We start from the raw sequence: 23,293 nt of genomic DNA, 5'->3' as shown, positions 1-23,293 counted from the left end.
CTACAGTTGTGTTATAAATACTTGTGAAGGCATAGATATGGAGGCAACACTTGTGACACCAACTGAACGTGATGATAGGAAATGGTATCAAATGCCTTTCCCAGTTTGTTATGAAATGGAAAGTGCTTGACATGAAGAGTCCGTAAGGACTGATACTTCACACACTTACTACATAGATAGCAACCTATTAACTGCCAACACTGTGGCAACACTGTAAGTGCAAAGAACTGCCATTTTGCCTCTCCGGCTGTAACACTGTGACTAATAATCTTGTCTGCAGTTTATGCAGTAAAAGTAGTATAACTTAGGGAGTGCGTTCCTCTATTTGTGTACACGTACCCACATACAGTTCCCCAACCATACGTACGTCCACTCATCCGCCCGTATAAACAAACACACACACACACACACACACACACAAAATAATGATCACATTGGTCAATAATTCAAATGTGATTAATTTATTAAAAGATATAACAGTTTACAATAAATATATGAATTATGCTTATACAATACAGCCTATAGTAATTAATATATAATATACGTTGATAGAGTTTCTTAACAGTATTAAAGCAATATTAACCGGCAGGACAAAAAGTAATAGTCCATATGATCGTTTTACGACAATAGAATCAAGTTGACACATTATATGTTCTATTAAGTACAAACACTAATGGAATTGCAGCAGCTGCTCGTGCAACTAATATTAAGAACCAATGAACGGACAGAAATTACAACAATACTTTTTTAAAGTCATCAGTCTTCTGATTGGTTTGATGCAGTCCGTCACGAAATTAGAGAGATTCTAGCGCGCACGGAGGCTTTCCGGCAGTCGTTCTTCCCGCGAACCATACGCGACTGGAACAGGAAAGGGAGGTAATGACAGTGGCACGTAAAGTACCCTCCGCCACACACCGTTGGGTGGCTTGGGGAGTATAAATGTAGATGTAAATGAATTGCTTCTTCGTACCAGCCTCTTCATCACTGAGCAGCGCAACAATGTGCAAGCAAGTATTTTATGCTGAGATCATGAGGTGAGGAAATGTCTTTATTAAGCTCCGACGGAAGTTCCAGAATTTAGAGACAGCCGAGAGTACTTCTTCCACTGTTTTATCTTACTATACCTGAAAATGAAATTCTGAATATTGCTTACAGTAGCGGAAGCGAGGAGAGACGAATTTAAATAAGTCTTACAGAAGATACCGTCTCCACGATCAGTCATGTTCTCAGAGTGAAAAGCGTAACCTCTTTTGATTTTCACTATCGCCTACTTAGAATACCTCTCTTTAAGATGTAAGTACTGTGCTTGCGAACATTTTCCCAGTGTGACTGACAGGACGAATATTTTGGGGTGATCAGCTGCGTTGAGAATTACACTTTTCATACACAGTCTTTTGGCGACTGACGAAGTGGTGTTCATCAGGTACCGCGAGTGATGTATACGCAACGGGCACATATGCGTAGTACCGTCGCTTGCAATGCATGAAGAAGACAATAAAGTCTAACGTTGAATCGCCAATTCAGAAAAAGGAGAAAAAAGGTTAAAAGACTGGGAAGAAAGCAACATAGCAGTTATGAAAGCGAAGAAAATCAGGAAAATACTTCAGCAGAATTTTAAAAAGAAGTGTGGCAGTGAAAGTCATTCCTCATTGGACCCAAATGCTTTAGAATTTTGCGGCGCTGCATGGCAATGGCATTTACAAATTTTTCGGAATGAGCAGGAGTTAGCATTTTTTTCGCGTTAGTGAATATTGAAACTTAACAAATAGAAATCACAAAACAGACGGTGTGTACGGCATGATTACATTTTTTGTTGTTGAACAGAGTTCATGATTGTAGATGCGAAAGGTGCAACGCAGTCACTGAAGGTAATGTATGCTGACATCCAAGGATCATAAAAGTTTAAATACCGAGTTGATATTCTGAATCCCAAATATAAATGAAAAGGGAGCAGTGGAGACAGAGCCAAAAATACGGAGATACCAGGCCTGGATACTTAAAAATCCAAATCACTATTGGACAACTCTAAATAAGCTACCATAGTAAAAGTGGACATTTATACACATATACAAAAGGCAACTGCGAGAAAAAACAAAGCTTGAAGAAAATATTTACCACAATAAAGACAAGTTGTAGGGTTTTTCATAGACCCATTGCAAGATAGAGTCCGGAATGAGCTGCAAACAAAATATTGACTTTCCAGAAGAGCCGGAAGACGCAAGTCACATGGGTGAAAGAAATACATCGAGATCTAGGGAAGCGTGTGGGGTCATTAAAAGAATTAGAGATCTACAGTAAAGAAAGGAGAGGCTCTGCTTCTGTCAGACGAGGATTAAAGAAGATGACAACGAGTACTTTCGCAAGAAGAGTGGGGAAGAGGAGTCAGAGAATGAAGAACACTGGGTACAGGAAAAAGAACTCAAAATGTGAAGACAACTGTGTAATGATTGTTGAGGAGAGACTGAAACTGTCAAATAAATTTCTGATTTGCTGGAATGGAAATATCCTTGGAACCGTAATTCAAAAAGTAAAATTAGGAATGGTGACAAGAGGAGCAGAAATATTCTTTGCGAGATGGAGATCGAGATGTAAAGCAGTCATAGTCACCTGGAAACGGTGCTAATGTGCCCATTTACTGAAACAGCATTCCACTTTCGTTTCTGATAAACATCCGCTTTCGTGCCATGCCAAGTACCGGACGGCAAGGCTTGCAACAAGCTTCAGGTACATATTTCCTACTGGACATCGATGTTCATAGCTGGAAGACTGACAGACTACAGTGGTTGTGCCAGAAGGCGACAAAAACATACCCCTGAGATGTGAATATGTTGCAACAAGAGTACTTTTTAGTGTTCGACTTACGTGAGACTGCTTTGGAGCTCTCTGAATCTACGTGTATACGAAATGAAGAAAACTGGCGAAAATCGAAATATACCAGCGCACTATTGTGTCAGATGATATTACGAACTGTGTACAGGTAAGTACGTATCAACATAAGCAGCTAATTGGCGAGTATCAATGAAACAAACTTACAAATCCATAACATGCTGCTACATTAACATTTACAATATAGATATAAAATATAATACTGAAATTATAGTGGATGTCAGTCCACGAGAAAAGAACGATAAGCTACTGGTTGCCTAAATGAGAAACACGCAGTTCCAGGAGCGAACAGTGTGTTAAATGAAAATGAAACACAAACAACAGTTCCCTGATGAGTAAGGACAAGTTGACTGAGTGTTTCGGCATCTTAATTATGAAGCCGCTTGATATGTGTAGGAATGAGCCTAGCATTGTAAGCTTAGAACTACGTTTTCAAATGCTTGACGGTCAAGTAACTGTACTGTTTACAGATATACAAGACACTTGCTGGACAGGGCTCTCGCTGGTGAGGCAAGTAGAGCTCTAGATTGCCAGCTTACAAATTTTTTTACACAGATGCTAAATGTAGATGTCGACCGAGAGTGATTCAGACAAGTGATGAGAAATCGGATTGAACATCCGATTGGAGTAGATCAAGCGACATTCACTTCCACGGAGAGTTGGATTTTGAACCTTGACTGTCGTGAATGGATCGTTCCAAATGTCTGTTGGCTTTTCCCACCACACTGAGGCCACTGTCGGTGTGTTGGACGGCTGAGTTCTGAGCCGGGAGGTCCCCCACTCTGCGGCTACGACGAGACCGGGTAGTCGGAGGGCCGGTTGGGCAGCGGCGTGGGCACGCACAGCTGGGGGTCTCCCGGCGGCGGCGAGCACTCGCCCCATGGGATCCAGGTGAAGTTCCAGCGGCGCGGGTCGGCGCCTGCCGCGTCCACCGGTAGGTTGGCCTGTGGCACGAGGCCGGCGCGCCTGCGCACCAGCTGCTGCCGCAGGTGCAGCGCCACGTTGTCGTACGTGCGCGCCAGGTTGTTCAGCTCGCACGGGTCGCTCGCCACGTCGTACCTGCGAGCACGTGACCAGCACCAGAATCAACACAGGCATACTACTATCAGTTTACACGGCCACACGCGCAGTCATCCCTTTCAGGTTGCTGCTCGTCTGGCATCTTGAGGAGCCTTGCGGCCATGCGAGAGGGCAGAAAGAGAGAGAAAGAGAGAGAGAGAGAGAGAGAGAGAGAGAGAGAGAGAGAGAGACTCACAGACAGGGCTCGCCGGACTGGGCGGGGTTGCAGGGCGGCGCGTTGAAGGTGGAGTTGGGCTCGCAGCGCACGGTCGCCGAGGCACGCAGCGTCGCGATGACGTCCTCGCGCGTGGGCCGGCGGTAGCGCACCTGCATGGCGTGCGCCAGCGCCGCGCCCGCCGGGCTCGCCACCACCGCCGTCGCGTTGTATGGGGGCGTGGCCGGGTCCTCGCGGCCGCTCGCCCCGAAGTAACCGTCGTAGCGGCCGCCGCGCGTCGTACCTGCCGACAGCGGCGCACGCTGCAGCACTCGAACACGCTGCAACTCGCAGCAGTCAGCACGGCCGACATTGTGGCCGCTCCCACATTTCCAGTCATCCGTAAATTAACCCTTTCGCTGTTGTGGACGTGTACACGCTTCCCGATGCACTGTCCCCAGGTGCTGTCGATGTGCATAGGCGCCCAGCTTACTTGTAATGTTCCAGATGTCATACAGTAAGAAAGGTACCAAACATTGTACACTGAAGCGCCAAAGAAACTGGCAATAGCATCCGCATCCAAATACAAAGATAGGTTGAAAGGTGGCTATAATTCCGCACTTTACAAGCACTATTCCACATATTTCTGCCGTGACCTACAACTACAATTAGGTATTATATGATAGGTTATTCATTGTATATATGAATATACGGTGTGGTCCATTGATACTGACCAGGCCAAATATCTCACGAAATAAGCATCAAACGAAAAAACTACAAAGGACGAAAGTCGTCTAGCTTGAAGTGGAAACGAGATGGCACTCTGGTTGTCTCGCTATATGGCGCTGCCATAGCTCAAACGGATATCAACTGCCTTTTTTTAAGTAGGAACCCCCATTTTTATTACATATTCGTGTAGTACGTAAAGCAATATAAATGTTTTAGTTGGAGAACTTTATTCGCTTTGAGATAGATGGTGCTGTAATAGTCACAAACCTATAAACACGTGGTATCACGTAACATTCCACCATTGCGGACTGTATTTGCTTAGTGATACATTAACCGTGTTAAAATGGACCGTTTACCAATTCCAGAGAAAGGTCGATATCGTGTTGATGTATGGCTATTGTCATCAAAATGCCCAACGGGCGTGTGCTATGTATGCTGCTCGGTATCCTGGACGACATCATCCAAGTGTCCAGACCGTTCGCTGGATAGTTACGTTATTTAAGAAAACAGGAAATGTTCAGCCACATGTGAAACGGCAACCACGACCTGCAACAAATGGTGATGCCCAAATAGGTGTTTTAGCTGCAGTCGCAGCTAATCCGCACATCAGTATGTAACGGAACTGAAATGATGGTAGGCTGCCAGGAATTTGGAGCCCGCGCGTCGGAAACGGGCGCGCTGGTGTGAGACTGCCAGGGAGTGCACCCTGATGCCATCTATTGGCGAAGCTGGGAATTAGCGCTACCTGTCAGATAATGCACTAAGCTCTCGGAGTCAAATGTATTCTTTTTCTTGGTAATTATAAGTTATTACTGTATAATCTAATGTTGTAAAGCGCTAGTAGTAAATTATTATGACTGGTATGAACTCCTGGGTAATAAATATAAATATTCTTAAATACTAAATGATTTCGGTAAAAAGGTGGTAGGGGAACGCCCCCACTCTTGGTGATACGAGCGTAGCTAGGGGTAGCTGGAGACACAGGGACTGAACAATGGAATGGCCTGGGGAGTGTTGACGTGATCGGACGCGTGTAACTGTGCTCACGCAAAAGTGATTGCACAACAGTGAAGAGGCGAATATCGTCGCCGTTTGTGGAGTAAAACGCGACGAATGGTTATCGAAGCCGCCACTATGCCACTGGGGCTGATTGTAAGAGTTCCTGCGCCCAGATTTTATGGCGGACGTGCAGTAGCTTATACGAGTGCTACGGCTCGTAGTTCCAGCCGCCATTTAGGGCATGAGGCGTGAAGAGCTGCGTTAGCCACATGCATCTCACCACCAGCACCGACACGTCTACCCACGGCAAGACTGCTTGCAATTGTTAATTCGAACTTTGTATACATGTAAAAGAAGAATACCAGTTTTCTTTTATGCAAGTACAGAGGACAGAATATAGTAATGAGTAAAATTAAGACGCATGTTGTTCATTGTAAAGTGTAGTAATCTCAAACACAATATAGTGAAATCAGACTGAGGCCACCATCGCCTCTTTCATTTACAATTCTTTTTGTTCTAAGGCAAGACTGCTTGCAATTGTTAATTCGAACTTTGTATAAATGTAAAGGGAGAATACCAGTTTTCTTTCATGCAAGTACAGAGGACAGAATATAGTAATCAGTAAAATTAAGACGCATGTTGTTCATTGTAAAGTGCAGTAACCTGAAACATAATATAGTGAAATCAGACTGAGGCCACCATCGCCTCTTTCATTTACAATTCTTTTTGTTCTAGAGTACTTTAGCGTATAAGAATGTTGAAAAGAGCAATGGTCACACCAGAATGAGTCGCCTATTTATAGTTACTTAAATTTTTCTGAGTAACCTTTCAAGTAAAGTCACTTAAGTAATTCTATATCAATTGTCCAAAGAGTAATATCCAAAATCATTACATAAAGTTGAAGGATAGAATTTTGTTAACCCAAGTTGCATAAATAGTCTTCGTAGTAATTACCAAGCCAACTCCCAGAAATTGAAAGAGTATTTGCTTTGTAGAATCACCTCGAATGATCAGAAATAGTAATATTCAGAATTAAGTTTAAATTCAACTCAAGCCGATTCACTTTGAAACGAGCCAAAAATTGATTTATTCTTTTGCTCCTTCAGAGCTGGCGACCGTAGTTATAAGTATTTTCAGGAGGATTCGACGGTAAGTCTGCTGCTCTCGTCGTGCTGATAGGATTATCTACTGCTGCTAGCAGTGGTGATTGGATACATAAGCTCACTACCAAGTTAAGTGGGTCAGGTAGGCAGTGTTACCGTGTGAACTGTAGGGCACTGTAGGCCGTGGATCGAACCCATTCAATCATCACAGCTCTTTGGGAAATAGTCCGGTTAGGAGTGTGCTAATCATTAGGTAAATACTGACGAGTAACGGTCAAAATGTATACGCAAGTGAATTTAGCAAGGTCCACGTAGCACATAGTTAACGTGGTGCAATGGCGAGGGTAGGAGTGGAGTAACAGTGAACTGAGCTTGTGGCAGCTGTGCTGTATTCAAATATTAACAACGTGAATTCACTACTACCTCTTACCATTAGGACTGAGCTATTTACTGTTAAAATACGTAGCAGTAAGCGCAAAGGCGTGACAGCTACAAGTCCGTATTGGTTTTATACATACGGAATTAGGAAGCGGGTCATTCCGTCAGTGGAGGGGGTTAAAACAACCGAGTCAGTTGAGAACATACCCCATTTACTGATGGAAAGATTCGGCGGTTCGTTCGCAAGTAGCAGACAAATTGCGTGAGAATCGGGAATCTCAAAACGTCGGTGTTGAGAATGCTACATCAACATCGATTGCACCCGTACCATATTTCTATGCACCAGGATTGCATGGCGATGACTTTGAATGTCGTGTACAGTTCTGCCACTGGGCACAAGGGAAATTACGGGACAATGACAGATTTTTTGCACGACTTCTATTAAGCGACGAAGCGTCTTTCACCAACAGCTGTAATGTAAACCGGCATAATATGCACTATTGGGCAACGGAAAATCCACGATGGCTGCGGCAAGTGGAACATCAGCGACCTTGACGGGTTAATGTATGGTGCGACATTGCAGAAGGAAGGATAATTGGCCCCCATCTTATCGATGGCAGTCTAAATGGTGGAATGTACGCTCATTTACTACGTAATGTTGTACCGATGTTACTACAAGATGTTTCACTGCATGGCAGAATGGCGATGTACTTCCAACATGATGGATGTCCAGCACATACCTCGTTTGCGGTTGAAGTGCTATTGAATAGCATATTTCATAATAGGTAGATTGGTCGTCGAAGCACCATACCATGGCCCGCACGTTCACCGGTTCTGACGTCCCCGGATTTCTTTCTGTGGGGAAAGTTGAAGGATATTTGCTATCGTGATCCACCAACAACGCCTGACAACATGCGTCAGCGCATTGTCAATGCATCTGCGAACATTACGGAAGGCGAACTACTCGTTGTTGAGAGGAATGTCGTTACACGTACTGCCAAATGCATTGAGGTTGACGGACATCATTTTGAGCATTTATTGCATTAATGTGGTATTTACAGGTAATGACGCTGTAAAAGCATGCGTTCTCAGAAATGACAAGTTCACAAAGGTAAATGTATCACATTGGAACAACCGAAATAAAATGTTCAAACGTATCTACGTTCGGTATTTTAATTTAAAAAACATACCTGTTACCAACTTATCGTCTAAAATTGTGAGCCATATGTTTGTGACTATTACAGCGCCATCTATCACAAAGCGAAAAAAGTGGTCCAACTAAATAAGTCTTCATTTCTTTACGTACTACACGAATACGTAATAAAAAATGAGGGTTTCCACTTAAAACAACACAGTTGATATCCGTTTGACCTATGGCAGCGCCATCTAGCGGACCAACCATAGCGCCATCTGGTTTCCCCCTTCAAGCTAGACAAGTTTCGTTCTTTGTAGTCTTCTCGTTTGACGCTTATTTCGTGAGATATTTAGCCCGGTCAGAATCAATTGACCACCCTACATACAGTAGACTGACATTTTCACGTACGCCTTGTAAATAATTGTTAACGCTTATTGCATGAAACGTGACGGAGTGTCTTTATTATCAGTATGGGGTAATGAACGATTGCATATAGTAGTAGAGGTTGGAACGCCAGTGGAGATGAAACGGCAGGCAGAGCTCAAGCTCTGGGTGGAAGGCCCGCACAGGTGTTGGTCCTGCTTAAAAACTGGAAGTCGCTGGACGGACGTCATGGTACCTGAGCTCTGGAGCACAACAGCGTGACGGCCGGCCACTATTGTAGCAGGACCGGAGGGATACCCGGGAACTTTGCAAATTTTGCACGCAGGTGAGAAGAACGAAGAAGTGGCACATTGGGAACCACGCACGGTGGGTTATTTGTAAGGATTTTTACTCAGAAACGTACCATTGTACGAGTATAAATTTTTCCTCCAATCTTTCCGCGCTGAACGACAAAAGACTAAAATATGGTTGGTCGGCGATCGGAAAAATCTGTAGAGAGGGAGAATATTCCGTAGTTTCAGGAATATGATTCGTTTTCGGAATTACGAGGGTGGGGAGCCCAGCCTTGATGGGAAGCCAGAGATGGAGAGCCGAGGTCTTCCATTGTGAGCGCCCGTGTGTGACGGTCACTCGGCATCAGCTTTGTTGGTATGGACGTGCTTGCTGTCTTTGCTCTATTGAGAGCACTTCTTCGGCACTTACTTACGTTGAGAGGAGAAGACAGTATTAGAGTATATTAGTCAGAGGACCGCCTTCTTCCGTCCTAGTGTTCGAAAACGTTTGTTTGTGGCTGGAGTTCTTCCATCGTCGGAGACGAGTACGAGAACTATCACTTCGAAGCACCGGACGCAGTACATACGGTGATATCGCAAATTGCTTCGGCGTATTAGGGCTATAAAGCTAAATAGCTTTGATCACGCTAGTTTATTTCCACTGAGGTTCCACACCCCCGTAGATCATCTTTGAAAGTATTGTCTTCTATTGCCTGGTTCGTTGATGATGTCGTCAATTTAAAACCATATCCCAAGTGCTTCATTCGAACCTTCGATGCGGTTTTGAAGTCACTTATAATCAAGTCTTAGAATGAAGCACCTGGTATACGGTTTTGAATTCACGACATCCAGGAATATATGCACAGTATGACAATATAATTTATTATTTAGAGATGCATATGGGGCCTGAAGATGGCATAGTGGAGTGCCGAAACTGGTAGTCAAAATAAAATAAAATATCTGAATTACACTGCTGTTGGCAAAATGCATTGCTAATTACATGACCAGCTGATGTCCCCTGTCCATGATTGACCAACATAGATGAAAACACAAGATGGCGAATTACTTGGACCATTATGCATAGGCGCTGCGTGTGTGAGTCTAAGCTATGGAAGTTATAAAGTAGTATGAATGAAATGTGCACAAGGAAACAACATGAAGAGTGACAGGTGATCGAAACAGGGTTAGAATGTGTGAGCCCCTCCTTTGATGGCGGGCTCACATTTTGTGGTTAATCACATAGCAACGTTTCTCCCGTGAGTACCCGAAGCTTACAGTTTGTGTAGAGGCACTCGAGTGTCTGACAGGCTGGCCGCCGGCATTCAGAGCCACTGACCTATGACGAGCTTCCAGTTGTGCAGCCGGATGGCGGCGTTGCGCGTCTTCTCGTCGATGTTGATGAGCACCTCGTCGCGCCGCGAGACCAGGTTGTACAGCAGGCTTTCCCACTGGTCCACGCCGTCCATGTTCCTCGCGAGGTCCAGCGTGTTACCGCCTTCAACGGCAAGACACACGCAATGTAAAGACACAGTGGTGAACATCACGTCAGAGAAATCACACGTATACGTAATGTTGCATCAATACACTACCTACGACTGATGACCATAGATGTTATGTCCCATAGTGGTTCAAAATGGTTCAAATGGCTCTGAGCACTATGGGACTCAACTGCTGTGGTCATAAGTCCCCTAGAACTTAGAACTACTTAAACCTAACTAACCTAAGGACAGCACACAACACCCAGCCATCACGAGGCAGAGAAAATCCCTGACCCCGCCGGCATGTCCCATAGTGCTAAGAGCCAATACGCTACCTACGACGCAGCCGAAATGTCTTTATCGGAATGTGTTATTCCATCCACAGGCATTAAAGTGTTAGGCATTTACAACACAGTCTGGATATACAAGGTGAAATTTATTGAACTAAATTAAAAAGAGAAACGTAAATTAGTTACAAACTGCGGCGTGCACACACTTCTGTTCAACATGTGAACGTCACTACAGATATACGGCTTTAGGTTATGACATGATCGATATGCCTGCCATCACTGGCGTCGATGTGGGGCATTCGAATAGTGAAATTCTGTAGGACCCCCGAAGTGTCGGAATATCGGTTCTGTCGATGGCCTCCTCGGTGGCTGGTCATCTCAGCAATGGTTTTGGGGTTATTGCTGTACACCTTGTCTTTAATATAGCATTACAGAAAGGAGCCGCATATGTTCAGATCGGAAGAATATGGCGGCCAATCGAGGCCCATGTCAATGACCTCTGGGTACACCAGAGCCAGAATCCGGTCCTCAGTGTGCTTCTCTAGGACATTAAACACTCTCCTGTTTGGATGGGGTCGAGCTCCGTCTTGCATGAACCACATCTTGTCGAAATGAGAGTCACTTTGGATACTGGGGACGAAATCACCTTCCAAAACCTTCACGTACCATTTGGTAGTTACCGTGTCATCAAAAGATATCGCACCAATTATTCCCTAACTGGACATTGCACGGCACACAGACACCCGTTGAGGGTGAACTTACTACTCGATCGCAAAATGCATATTCTGAGTACCCCAAATGCGCCGATTTCGCTCATTGACGTGCACATCCAATTGAAAATCGGGCTTTGTCGCTAAACCGAATCATGCATGCGCGTACTAATTCCCATCATGCCCCGCGGCCAACTGTGCAGTTTGAACATCTTAACGCAAACAGAAATTATGACCATTTTATTTCATAGTTCAATAATTGCCACCCTGTAGGTATCCCAGGCACCCTCACTTCATAAGTGACAGGATACTGTATTGTAGCAGGCACGATTTCTAGCACTTGACCTGAACAATAAGCACATTCGGACTGCCTACTCTTCTGCATTGTCTGTACGGTCAGACTGTGTGGTGTGCTTGGACAAATTGCTGTCGCATTAGTTGGTATACTTCAAACCTAGAGAACATAATGCGGTACCACTTGCTATAACGAAATTATTTCAACTCACTTAAATGTGATACAGTGATACCACGTTCCAATAGAAAAGGTAGGCTATTTGCGCCGTCATTACACACACACAGTAGAAACAAATAATTCGTAGAGGAAACGTTGATGATAAACCATACAGACGACAGTAGAATACACTGTAATTTTATTGTACCTTTACTAGCTTCTCGCCGGAGCCCATCGTCAGGCGGTAGCGTTGACTTCTTTGCAAGTTTTACATTTGTGTCTTCATGAAAAGTCCTCCTTCACATGTTACAAGACAGTTTTTCTTCTACAATGCACAGTGATCAATGAAATGAACTGATTACAATCTTTTGTATTTAGTTAATTTCATTGATAAACATGTGTCGCAAAAGAAAATCAAACCTCTGTCTTGTAATACATGAAGAAGGGCTTTTTTATAAAGACATGAACGTATAATTTTGCAAGAAGTTATTGCTACCATCTGACGATGGGTTCAGGCCAGAAACTAGTAACGGTAAAATAAAAAAAAATTGAAAAAAGTGACTTGTGGCTGGCTGCAGTACTTCTTAGAGTGTTGTTTACGAAAACAGCTGAGGTTTTCTCTAACCAAAATAGAAAAAGTAACTGCAGAACTTATGCTTTCAAAATGTGTTGCTACAGAGTAAGGCTGAAACTTAGACATATTGACCGAAGAGCCGATGAGGAGATAGTGAACTAAATTGGGGACAAAATAAATGTGTGCCACAACTTGACTGAAGGAATGTATCTGTTGGTAGGATACATTCTGAGGCATCTGTCAATAGATAATTTCGTGACGGAGGGCACTATGGGCAGTACAAAATATAGATCAAGACTAATTTTTTGGCTAAACTAAGCTGGTTTAAGTGGATATAGGATCTACATCTTCATCTACACCATGCAAGTAATTTTATGATGTGTCATGAGGGTACTTCGTATATTAATGCTACAATAGTACTTTTTACCTATGTAAAGGTAAACTAATATATGTAATGGATGGCTTTGTTTTTCACAATTTTCACTTAGCGATGTTGCTCAAACATTAATTATGAACACAAAGATGGCCGAGATTTAATCAGTGACTGTTGGACAGCGTTAGTCGTGCATGGATCAAATAAGTATTCAGACCGATGACCACTACAAGATCAGCCTATCGCAATTTATAGCAAGAATAACAATTAATACCAGGAATACACTCTACGATACATAATCACGACACACGTAATCGCTGTACAGTGTAGTAACGTAACTAATTTGCTACAAAAATATTCTCGCGGAACTGTTCCATACTGCATCTCAGGAACCAGACGAAGAACCTACGCTGTCCTGCTGGAGACGTAGTAATATATCACTGAAATGGGCAGTGTCATAGATGAAAATAATGCAACCGAAAATATATGCTCTTAACACTAACAAAACAATACTCAAAGTATAACAGTACAAGAGGTACACATAAGTTCTCGCTTACACCAGGAATTGGTCATTCCTTTTCATTGAAAAAGCGAGGAAAATCAGGAGTTCCCAAGTCATTTCGCAGCTTGCTAGTTGAGATTCACATCTGTCTTACAATAAAGTCACATAGCACTTTCACGCAAGTCTGTCAACACTGCCGCTCCGTTTGACGACAACATGTTACCTTCCTCCGCAGGCATCAGCATAAGAGCGGCAAGCACAAATAACATCGCGGGCAGTCAGGTGTATTGGCTCACTGGGAGCGGTCAGTTCGAGACAGAGTCGTCGCTATGAGTGAAGAAGGCAAGCTTTCGACTTAAGATGCTGGCAGGAGTATGGCGTGCCATTCACAACCTTAAAGAGGCTGTGGAAGAACTACGTTCAAAGGGGCACTACCTGCTGAATTCCTGTAACGTGAAGCATTTGCGACGAGAGACCAATTTCCCAGGCTGCTGTGACTCAGCACCCCGAAGGCCGAGGGAAACTGGACTGAACGCACGAAGATCGGCTGTAAAACAGGAACTCAGCGACAAAATTTTGTAGTACCGACAGGTGTTGCCAGTGGTCCATCTGAATGCGGCGTGCGAAAACGTGATTTTCACAGATGAGGAGATGTTTTCCACGAGCAACGACGGCACGAGAGTAGCTTACGGGCCGGGAGGGACAAGATATTGTGAAGAATAAAAATGCGCAGTGGCAATCGTTATCGATTTCCTGCTGGGGTTTGGGTTCCTGCGAGAGGATCAGGAATGCTTCGTAGAACTCAGGGAACCCTTAATAGCAGGCGGTGCGCCCACATAGTGAAGAGCGTGTTGCTACCCTCAATGCGGATGCTCTAAGGTGAAAGAGAATTCGCGCAGTAGGAAGACCATTCAGCTGTGCATAAGTCCGCATTCGCTCAGCAGAACGTCATGAACTGCTTTCACGCGCTGCTGATATGAACCCAATGGAAAATTTGTGGACGGAAGTAGCACGAAGACTGCCAGAGAACTGGCTACGAAACCAATCGATTACAGCTGACGTTCTTTCGGGCTGCATTCTAGAAGCCTGAGAAGAGGTTGCCTCTTTTGGCAATGTCCAACGCCTCATAAAATCCATGCCAAGCCGCATGACCGAAGTCAGAAATAATGGAGGTTTGTGAACAAAATACAGCCCTTGAAGGGTTTTATTTGGTTCACTTGTTCTTCTGTTCAATCTTCTGTCAGAGAGGACCAATGGAAGATCACAGTGTGACGGAAAAATATCGAACCAGAGATAATAAAATCTGAGTTAGTATCCCTTTACCTTACTCTTTTCATTGAAATAGATTTCTTTTAAAAGATATATTACGTTATCTTTAATTGCTCTCTGCCTACATGCGTAAAAAGGGAGAATCATTTTTCGTTGTTACAAATTCATCTCTATCTTCCCACTAGCAAAGGCTGGATCCTTCCAGAAATATGGAAAACATTCCTTCCAATATTTATTCACCTTTAATTTCCCATCCCACCTCTTTTTCTCTCTTTCACTCGGGTCTCACTTGCCTTTTACTGCATCCTCCCGAAACTAATAAACAAATCAAGCAGTTTTCGTTGAAATAATAGCTGTTCTTTTAACATCTCCATCTACCTCACCCCTTTCATACTTTCCTCCTCTATTATTTCTTCCAAACATTATGAAACAATTTTCTTTTGTATCCCTCATTTTATTACTCATCCTTCGAACGGGAAACATCCTTGCCTTATCCCGTTTCTCTCTCCTTCGTGATAAAAGGAAGTAGGACATACTTTTCCATATGGTCAGTTTTCTTTGTCTTCTAGCCACCTCACTCCTCCCTGCACCCCTCCCTTACTGCCATCTATATCTCCCTCCCACCCTTCCCTCTCTCTCCCTCTCACTATCTTTTTCTCTCTCTCTGTCCCTTCCTCTGTCTCATACACAGTTATGCACTGACACACACACACACACACACACACACACACACACACACACACACACACAGAGAGAGAGAGAGAGAGCTGATGCCTGGGAGAAAGTAATCATATTGTCGTGAAACGGAGCGGCAGTGGTGACAGACTTGCCAGTTTAAGTCTGTCAGTAAACCTACGTGATTCCACCCTGTGGAGGCCGAGTACACCAAGACAGAGGCGTTATTTCAGGGGCCGTGGGTTCGAATCTGACCCACAACAGGGACAATTCTGTCTTGATTTTACGTTCGTCCATGCGTACCGGTGCGTGTCCCTGAATAAAAATTTCTGAATTAGTTCATAAGAAAGTTGCTTCAGGCTGAACAGATAATGGTTGATTCTACAATAAAGTTGCTAAATGCAAGTAGGTAGATGCTATAGTAGACGTCTTTAAAATACACAGATATAAATAAAGTGGAAAAGTCTGTCTGGCCGACATGCTGTTGCAAATGCAACTAAATCGGAATGACGGAGGTCGCTGGTTCCAATTTGGTCCAAGCCTGAACTTTGTAACGCGCTTGTGCCCAACGTCAAATTCTTAAGCAAAATGAGAATTAACAAGGTGTACTGTAAATAGCTACAGCAGTCATATATGTCGTGTATGTCAGACAGTTGTTGGTTTGTTGTGAATACCATGCATTTTTTGAGTCCAGAGGTCGAGTGTATGGATAGACGCTTGACGTTCCAAGGTTCCATTCAGAGCACGGGCAGATATTTAATCCACTGTTACCAGTACAGAGTCAACTTACGTTCACATAGTTATCCTTGTGGTGAATTGGTATAACTTTAACAACAGATCTTACTGCCGCTCAATTTTTGTCGTTTGAATGCAGCATACCTAAAACCTCCTGAATAGGCCAGATACCTCACACACGTGAATGGTAAGTCAATTCGTCTGTATATAACAAATGGACAATAAACTCTGTTTTACACTAAGTGCTTGTTGAATTTGTACTATGAGGTGTTTTTTACTCACATCTCTTACTTTATGTCAGTGATATGAGATGATGCACCATCCTTACCCTGAGATAAGAAACCACTTTTAGGGTGCTTTAGAACGCCTAAGAAAAATGAATTCTTAATGTAATCTGATCTGTGCTTTATCATTAAATTTCAGGTACAATATCAATAATTTAATAAACCAGTACGGAACTTAGAAGTGTGAGACTAATTATGAGTCAGCTGGCGAGAAGATGATTATCCATGCCACACCAGCAAGCTGATTGTACCAGTGATTCAGTTTAAAAAATACTGATCGTGTATATCGGGAGAACATGCGACAGCAATCGTTTTGCAGACTTGCCCTTTTCGGAGGTCCACAGTTTCTTACCAGCGGCGGAGTACAGGGTGGGCAGCCAGTCGGACACGTGCATAAGCTGATGGGAGACACGTGGCGTCTGGTGCAGCAGGTTGCTCCACATGAGCGCCACGCCCTTCACCGAACCCTCCCACAGCGTCTCTTTCACCTGTAAAACCGTACACAAACTTCCTCACTCCAATACATCGATACTGCGAAGAGTGGCGCTTGTGCTTACTTCTTCTAGCCTGCCGCCTCTGCCGCCCGCAATGCAGTAAAGTTCAACGGGTAGCCTAAGAACCAGTTTCTCGAGAGCGCAGCTAGAAAATAACCGTCCATACTGGAGAAAGGAAGAGGAATATTGGAAATGAGGGTATTTCTATAGAGCTGTTTACATTGAAAACATGCAATACTTCTTTTTTTGTATTATATCGATATCACGAAAACAATTTTCTTCACGGTGTAACATAAGGGTCAGTTATGATGGAAGTGGTGTTATTAACTTTGCATATATAATGAGAACTTTCATCCAGAAAAAAAACTGGTTTGTTGCTCTGTTATATCCGACAGGTCTTTCTAAAAACAATTATAATGTATCTGTAAATTAAATCAGGATACACTGCAATCAATACATTTGTTCCGGGTCATGAAACGGACAACATAAGGTCCTACGGCACAGCGTTTCACGCTGAGATTCCTGCGCTATGGTAGATCACACCTCCTTTCCTTCAAAGCTGAAAGTACATTTTTAAAGAATTAGTCCAAAAAACGTACTTTGCTAGATAAGACAAGAAATAACGTTAATGACGGGGAATTTCAAGTTTTTTTTATCAATGATAACATAAAAGACGGCAGAAGGATGAATAAGGAGCATTTAAATCCATGGAAAACAGCAGAACAGAAGAAATGGTTTACAGCTACAAGTCAGTGAGTCGAATGAACACTTGAACACAAAGGAACATAGTAGAATGATGGGAGCCAGATTAGGTCATATGGTGCACAGAGTCTAGAAATAGAAGGCGAAGAAGAAGAAGAGGTAGAGAAGAGGAAGTAATTTCCAGTTCTGAGAACACATCAAACACATTAAAATAGTTAGCAAGATTTACTTTACTTATTGGAAGTGGATGACATGTTGCATTCAAAAATTCACAAACAATTATGTTAATCACGTATTAAAGTATCTGAAATAAGCAGTGGAAAAAAGATCCATAAAACCCAAAATCCACTGCATTACCAAAAGAAACTTTCAATTCGGCTTGCATAAACACTGTATTTCATATTTACTTTTCAAATGACCACAGCAATTTTTAGAAACAAAGAATATAAATCACTGTCCTATACTAAAGGATGTTAAGAAATAATTAAGGAAAGTTTGAGATGTAGTTAACGGACCACGAATGTTGAAAAATACATAAATATATACACAACTCCTCGAATTTTAGAAAAAAACATTCATAGTATAATACACCTGAAGAAATGAAACAGCTCACCCGGTCAGTTAACGAAAGTATCTAAGCGTCATATCACAAATACGTCTATGTACAAAGCGCAAGTTTCAACGAAGTGTCCTGGAGAAGACGTTGATTACATAACTGATTTTATATGGGAAAATCTGTCAATCGGTAGTCATGTAACGCTCTAATCGCGAAGCCATTCATTTCCTTTTCATTTTAATTGAATTCATTTCGTGTCCAGATGGTGTTGGTTGTCTTCCATGATATCGAAATTTCTCTTGCTTCCTGGCAGTCTTTGTCTTTCTCTCCTGTTGTCTTGATCTCACTCCCATATATGTTCCACTCATAAGCTACGGCGAAAGCCTACCTTGTCTTAACGTTCATGAAGATGTTTATTAATAAATTTCTTTTGTTTTGGAAGGCGCCTTTGGCAAGGGCTACTCCTCTTTCAGTTTATGGGCATTGTATGTTAACTTCAGAACTGATGTTTCTTAAGCAAGAGGATTGCTTCATTCGATCGATTATTTCATTGCTTTTCTACTAGTTGTTTGGTGGCTCTTACTTAGTGTTAAGACATTTACTTCCCCTGCTTTTACCTTTAATTGCCTATGACAGCATTTGCAGCATCAAGTTCATATCCCATTCTAAGTCTGGAGCTCGAAACTTACACAACCGATTAGCCCTCTATTTATATTTATCCAATACACTTTCTATTTTAAAGAATAAACTTCGCTCTCAATAAACAACTTAAATTTGTCTGCAGAAATGATGTACCGCATCTGTGAAATATTCACTTGCACGACACATGTGAAAACAGACAGATTGTTCACATACACTGATGGGCCACCCCGAGACTGAATGCCTTCTCGTAGTGCTACGGTCACGTGGCACGGTAAGGAAAGAATATAAGCGGGACAGACACGAATGTGTGGTTGTCTTGCCGAAGACACAGATCGCAAAACCACTGATACAAGCGACTTTGACGAAGGTCAGATTGTTATTGCTCTCAGACTGGGAACGAGAATCTCTGAAACGGCACAGCTGATCGGCAGTTCGGGTACTACTGTCGTGAGCATCTGCGGAAAGTGATTGAAGGATAATGAGTTTATGAGTAGACCACACGGTATTGGATGGACGTCCATGTCTCATTACAAAGTCTGGAGACAAGAGCGTTGCACGCTGTGTAACGTAGAGTAGGTAGCGATCTGTGGCATATCTGAAGACAAGATACAGTGCTGTTGCAGGCACATATGTTTGGGAGCACTCGGTTGAAAGGCAATTGTTGAAGATGGAGCTCCACAGCCCACGAGCCCTACTTGTTCCCGTGTTGGCCCAACGACATCGTCAGTTACGATTGCAGTGGGCACAACATCACTGAACTTTCACCGTAGGTCAGTAGACACGGGTCGCCTGGTTAAATGACTCGCAATTCCTGCTACACCAGGTAGGTGGTTTTTCCTTACATGCTGTCATCCAGCCAAATGCTGCTTGAAACATGCGCTGCGCCACATATGCAAGCCAGTGATGTCAGAATCATGCTATGGGGTACGTTGAGTTGAGCTTTCGTGGAAGCTGTGGTGGTAATCGAAGGCATCGTGGCAGCTGTGGACTACGTGAACATGATTTAGGATCAACTGCATCGCTTCATGCTTGATGTCTTCCCCAACGGCGATGACATCTTGCGGCAGGATAACTGTCTGTGTCACAAGATCAGAATCGTGCGGTAGTGGTGTGACGGGAATCATAGTGACCTCAGAGTGATGCCTTGGACAGCAAATGCCCCTGATCTGTATCAGTTGGAACACATATCGTGCTTCTGCGTACACCCAAATCACCGGCCCATAATTTATGGGATTTGGGTAAAATGAGAGGTGGCGTATAGTCTCGCATTCGTCGCGAAAGCTACCAAGGACTTTCGGATCCATGCCAAGCAGAATCATTGGTGTACTCTGTTTGAATAGCAGACCAACCCGCTATTAAACAGGTGGTCACAATGTTTTGGTACGTCAGCATATTTGTATGCTTAATAAATTAGAATAATAGAAAGCTGGTACAGATATAACAAAGACCAAATGTGGAAAGCTGAAAATTTGCTCTGTCGCCACAGAAACGTTTTGAAGTCAGTTAACACAATATTTCGGCTACATCGCTCTTGATTTTCCTATACCGAACACCTTAAGCTCCTCGGCTTAGATCATCACCAGAATCTCTTTTAAAAGTCCATCGACACAGTCTCGTTAGATTTTTACGCGCGTACAAATATGCAGCATAAGCTAGCGACCAATTTGATTTTGGTTTACGCCGAAATGCTTTAAGCTGTATAGTACATTAAAATAAGACGCGATAAAGATAAAACATTAATTAGTGCTGTTACGATCATGGACTCATATTTGATCTTAGATCGTATATTGACATAGATTATACAGATTCACAAGAAATTCCAACAGGAAACGTGACAATGGTGCCTGAAATAAATGTGAATGTCTATCGTTAACATTCTGACTACTTCTGCTCAAAGAGACGGACTTCAAAGAAAATTTATCATCTCTCTCTCTTCACACAGCAGACATTCTGAACCTGTACTTCAAAAAATGGTTCAAATGGCTCTGAGCACTATGGGACTCAACTGCTGAGGTCATTAGTCCCCTAGAACTTAGAACTAGTTAAACCTAACTAACCTAAGGACATCACAAACATCCATGCCCGAGGCAGGATTCGAACCTGCGACCGTAGCGGTCTTGCGGTTCCAGACTGCAGCGCCTTTAACCGCACGGCCACTTCGGCCGGCTACCTGTACTTCATTTCCGTTACAAATGCATAACATGAAATTAATAACAACCGTATCTAATAGGATGTACATAAATTATTCGCCTCTTGGAGGCTCTCTCGTGTACATTCACTATTTTAGGAAAAGTTTAATACATACTGTGACATCTATATGAAGATGGTATCTGTTCTTTCGGACGTGTCCGAAAGAACAGATACCATCGGTGACCATGCTGCTCTCTTAGAATGAAATGATAATGAAATCAAGACCCTCAGCAATCGATAGGCGTTCATATACATCAACGGGGACAGTTGAAAATGCGTGCCGTGACTGGGAATCGAAACCGGGATCTCCTGCGTACATGGCAGACGCTATATCCATCTCAGCCATCGAGGGCACAGAGGACAGTGTGACAGCAGGCATTTATCCCATCCACGCTCCCCGCGAGACCCACATTCCCAACTTAATGTCCGCACACTGCATTCGTAGTGCCCCTGCACATTACACTCATTACTCGCGGCAGACAATCTTACCGAGTTCCGTAAGAGTTCGGGCAATACGTGTGCATCCAGCACAGATGAAGGTCAATAGGCGGTTAGCCTTAACTATATGAAGACGATATCCGTCCTTTCGGACAAATATATCAAGATGGTATCTGTTCTTCGGGACTCGGTAAGAATGTCTGCCGCGAGTAATGAGTGTAATGGGAATGGGCACTACGAATGTAGTGTGTGGACATGAAGTTGCGAATGTGGGTCTCACGAGGAGCGTGCAAGGGATAAATACCTGCAGTCGCATTGTGCTCTCTGCCATCGGTGGGTGAGATGGATAGAGCGCCTGTCATGCAAACAGGAGATCCCGGGTTCGAGTCCCGGTCGGAGCGCCCACTTTCAACTGTCCCCGTTGATGTAGATCAACGCCTGTAGACAGCTTAGGATCTTGACGTAATTATCATTTCATATTGACATCTGGTCCAGATATTACGGTTAGAACTGTTCCGGCTTAACGTCAAGTGCCGGCACGCTCATCGAGAACGTTAGAGCAGAGAGGGCTGTGAGACGAAGTACGCTGACCGACCCCTCTGTAGGATGACACCGAAACAGCAGGGGATCTACATGTAGAGGACATAAGCGCCGCGCCACCTGGTCGCGGCCCAGTTGAAGACTAGCCGTTCTACGAGCTCTACAGCAGCGACTTAGGAACTGTATTGTCTCATTTTTATTAGGAGTTGTGTATACTGAAAAGATTTTCTTAATTTGTCTGTCGCCCATTGTTTTCCTAAATTCTCGAGATTACTGTTATCATTTATCTTACTGTAATAAAAAATCATTAATACGGTTTGGTTGAATTGTTGTCTTGCGATCCGCAAGTACCAGCAGCTTTCCTAGGCACCTAATATTCTACGAGTAGGCAGGACACAACAAGAATCGAGATGAAACTTCCTGGCAAATTAAAACTGTGTGCCAGACCGAGACTCGAACTCAGGAGACCGGGAGTCTCGGTCCGGCACACAGTTTTAATTTGCCAGAAAGTTTCATATCAGCGCACATTCCGCTGCAGAGTGAAAATCTCATTCAAGAATCGAGATATCTACAAGAGAAACAGGAAAAGTACACTTTGACTAACCTTTGGAGTCACAAAATAGGAACTGTGGAGTGTTATAAACGACGATGTACCAGCGTGGCTGGGGTGTGCTGCGACGTGGCGTACTCACCCCTCGGAGTGGCCAGTTGGAGCCCCAGTTGGGGTAGGTTCCGATGGTGGGCGCGCCGTTGTCCGAGATGAAGACGACGATGGAGTTGTCCAGCATGTCTCGATCCTGCAGCGCTGTCATCACGCGCCCCACGGACTCGTCCAGTTTGGCGATCATCGCTGCAAACACATCAGTCCACTCGATGCAACTGCGCCACTTGCGATCATGTATAACTTCCATACAATACCGGCGAAATGATGGTAGACTAATGTGACTTGTTCTTCACTTGAAACTTCTGGACTAATACATCGAGGTCGATGTATAAAACATTCTCATAACGTTTCCTCCAAGACATCTTCAGAGGTGAAGCGGCGAATTCCAACCAGAACTCCGTGGAGCGCCGAATAGATTGTCACTGTAAAGCGTTCCACAGTCCATTACACGACTTCGGCGACGAGATTATCTCTTGTAATGCCAACATTCTCGATTGAAGGTAATGGATCGTCGCATTCTTACAGTACAATGCCGATATTAGAATTTTATCTAATTTAACACATTCCCCCTTTCTGTTAAAATTATTATGTTTTTTATAAATCTCCATAGCCTCTCTGTATATGCGC

At 43.5% G+C, this 23,293-nt stretch overlaps 1 protein-coding gene across 2 annotated transcripts in view; it reads right to left on the bottom strand.

The window, feature by feature from the left end:
* Positions 1-526: 526 nt before the first annotated feature.
* Positions 527-23,293, bottom strand: part of LOC126473578 (arylsulfatase B-like) — a 255,018-nt gene continuing 232,251 nt past the window's right edge. For both annotated transcript variants that reach the window (XM_050100724.1, XM_050100723.1), the window contains exons 6-10: positions 22,695-22,852; positions 16,793-16,928; positions 10,436-10,594; positions 4,142-4,403; positions 527-3,945 (exon numbers count right to left, since the gene is read on the bottom strand). In XM_050100724.1, the coding sequence (XP_049956681.1) occupies positions 3,675-3,945; positions 4,142-4,403; positions 10,436-10,594; positions 16,793-16,928; positions 22,695-22,852 (986 nt within the window). In that variant the 3' untranslated portion in view covers positions 527-3,674. The remainder of the gene's footprint in view (positions 3,946-4,141; positions 4,404-10,435; positions 10,595-16,792; positions 16,929-22,694; positions 22,853-23,293) is intronic.

Source organism: Schistocerca serialis, chromosome 4, assembly GCF_023864345.2.
Source record: "Schistocerca serialis cubense isolate TAMUIC-IGC-003099 chromosome 4, iqSchSeri2.2, whole genome shotgun sequence".
In the NCBI taxonomy this organism is placed as follows: domain Eukaryota; kingdom Metazoa; phylum Arthropoda; class Insecta; order Orthoptera; family Acrididae; genus Schistocerca; species Schistocerca serialis.
This window is presented reverse-complemented; position numbering and strand designations above follow the sequence as displayed.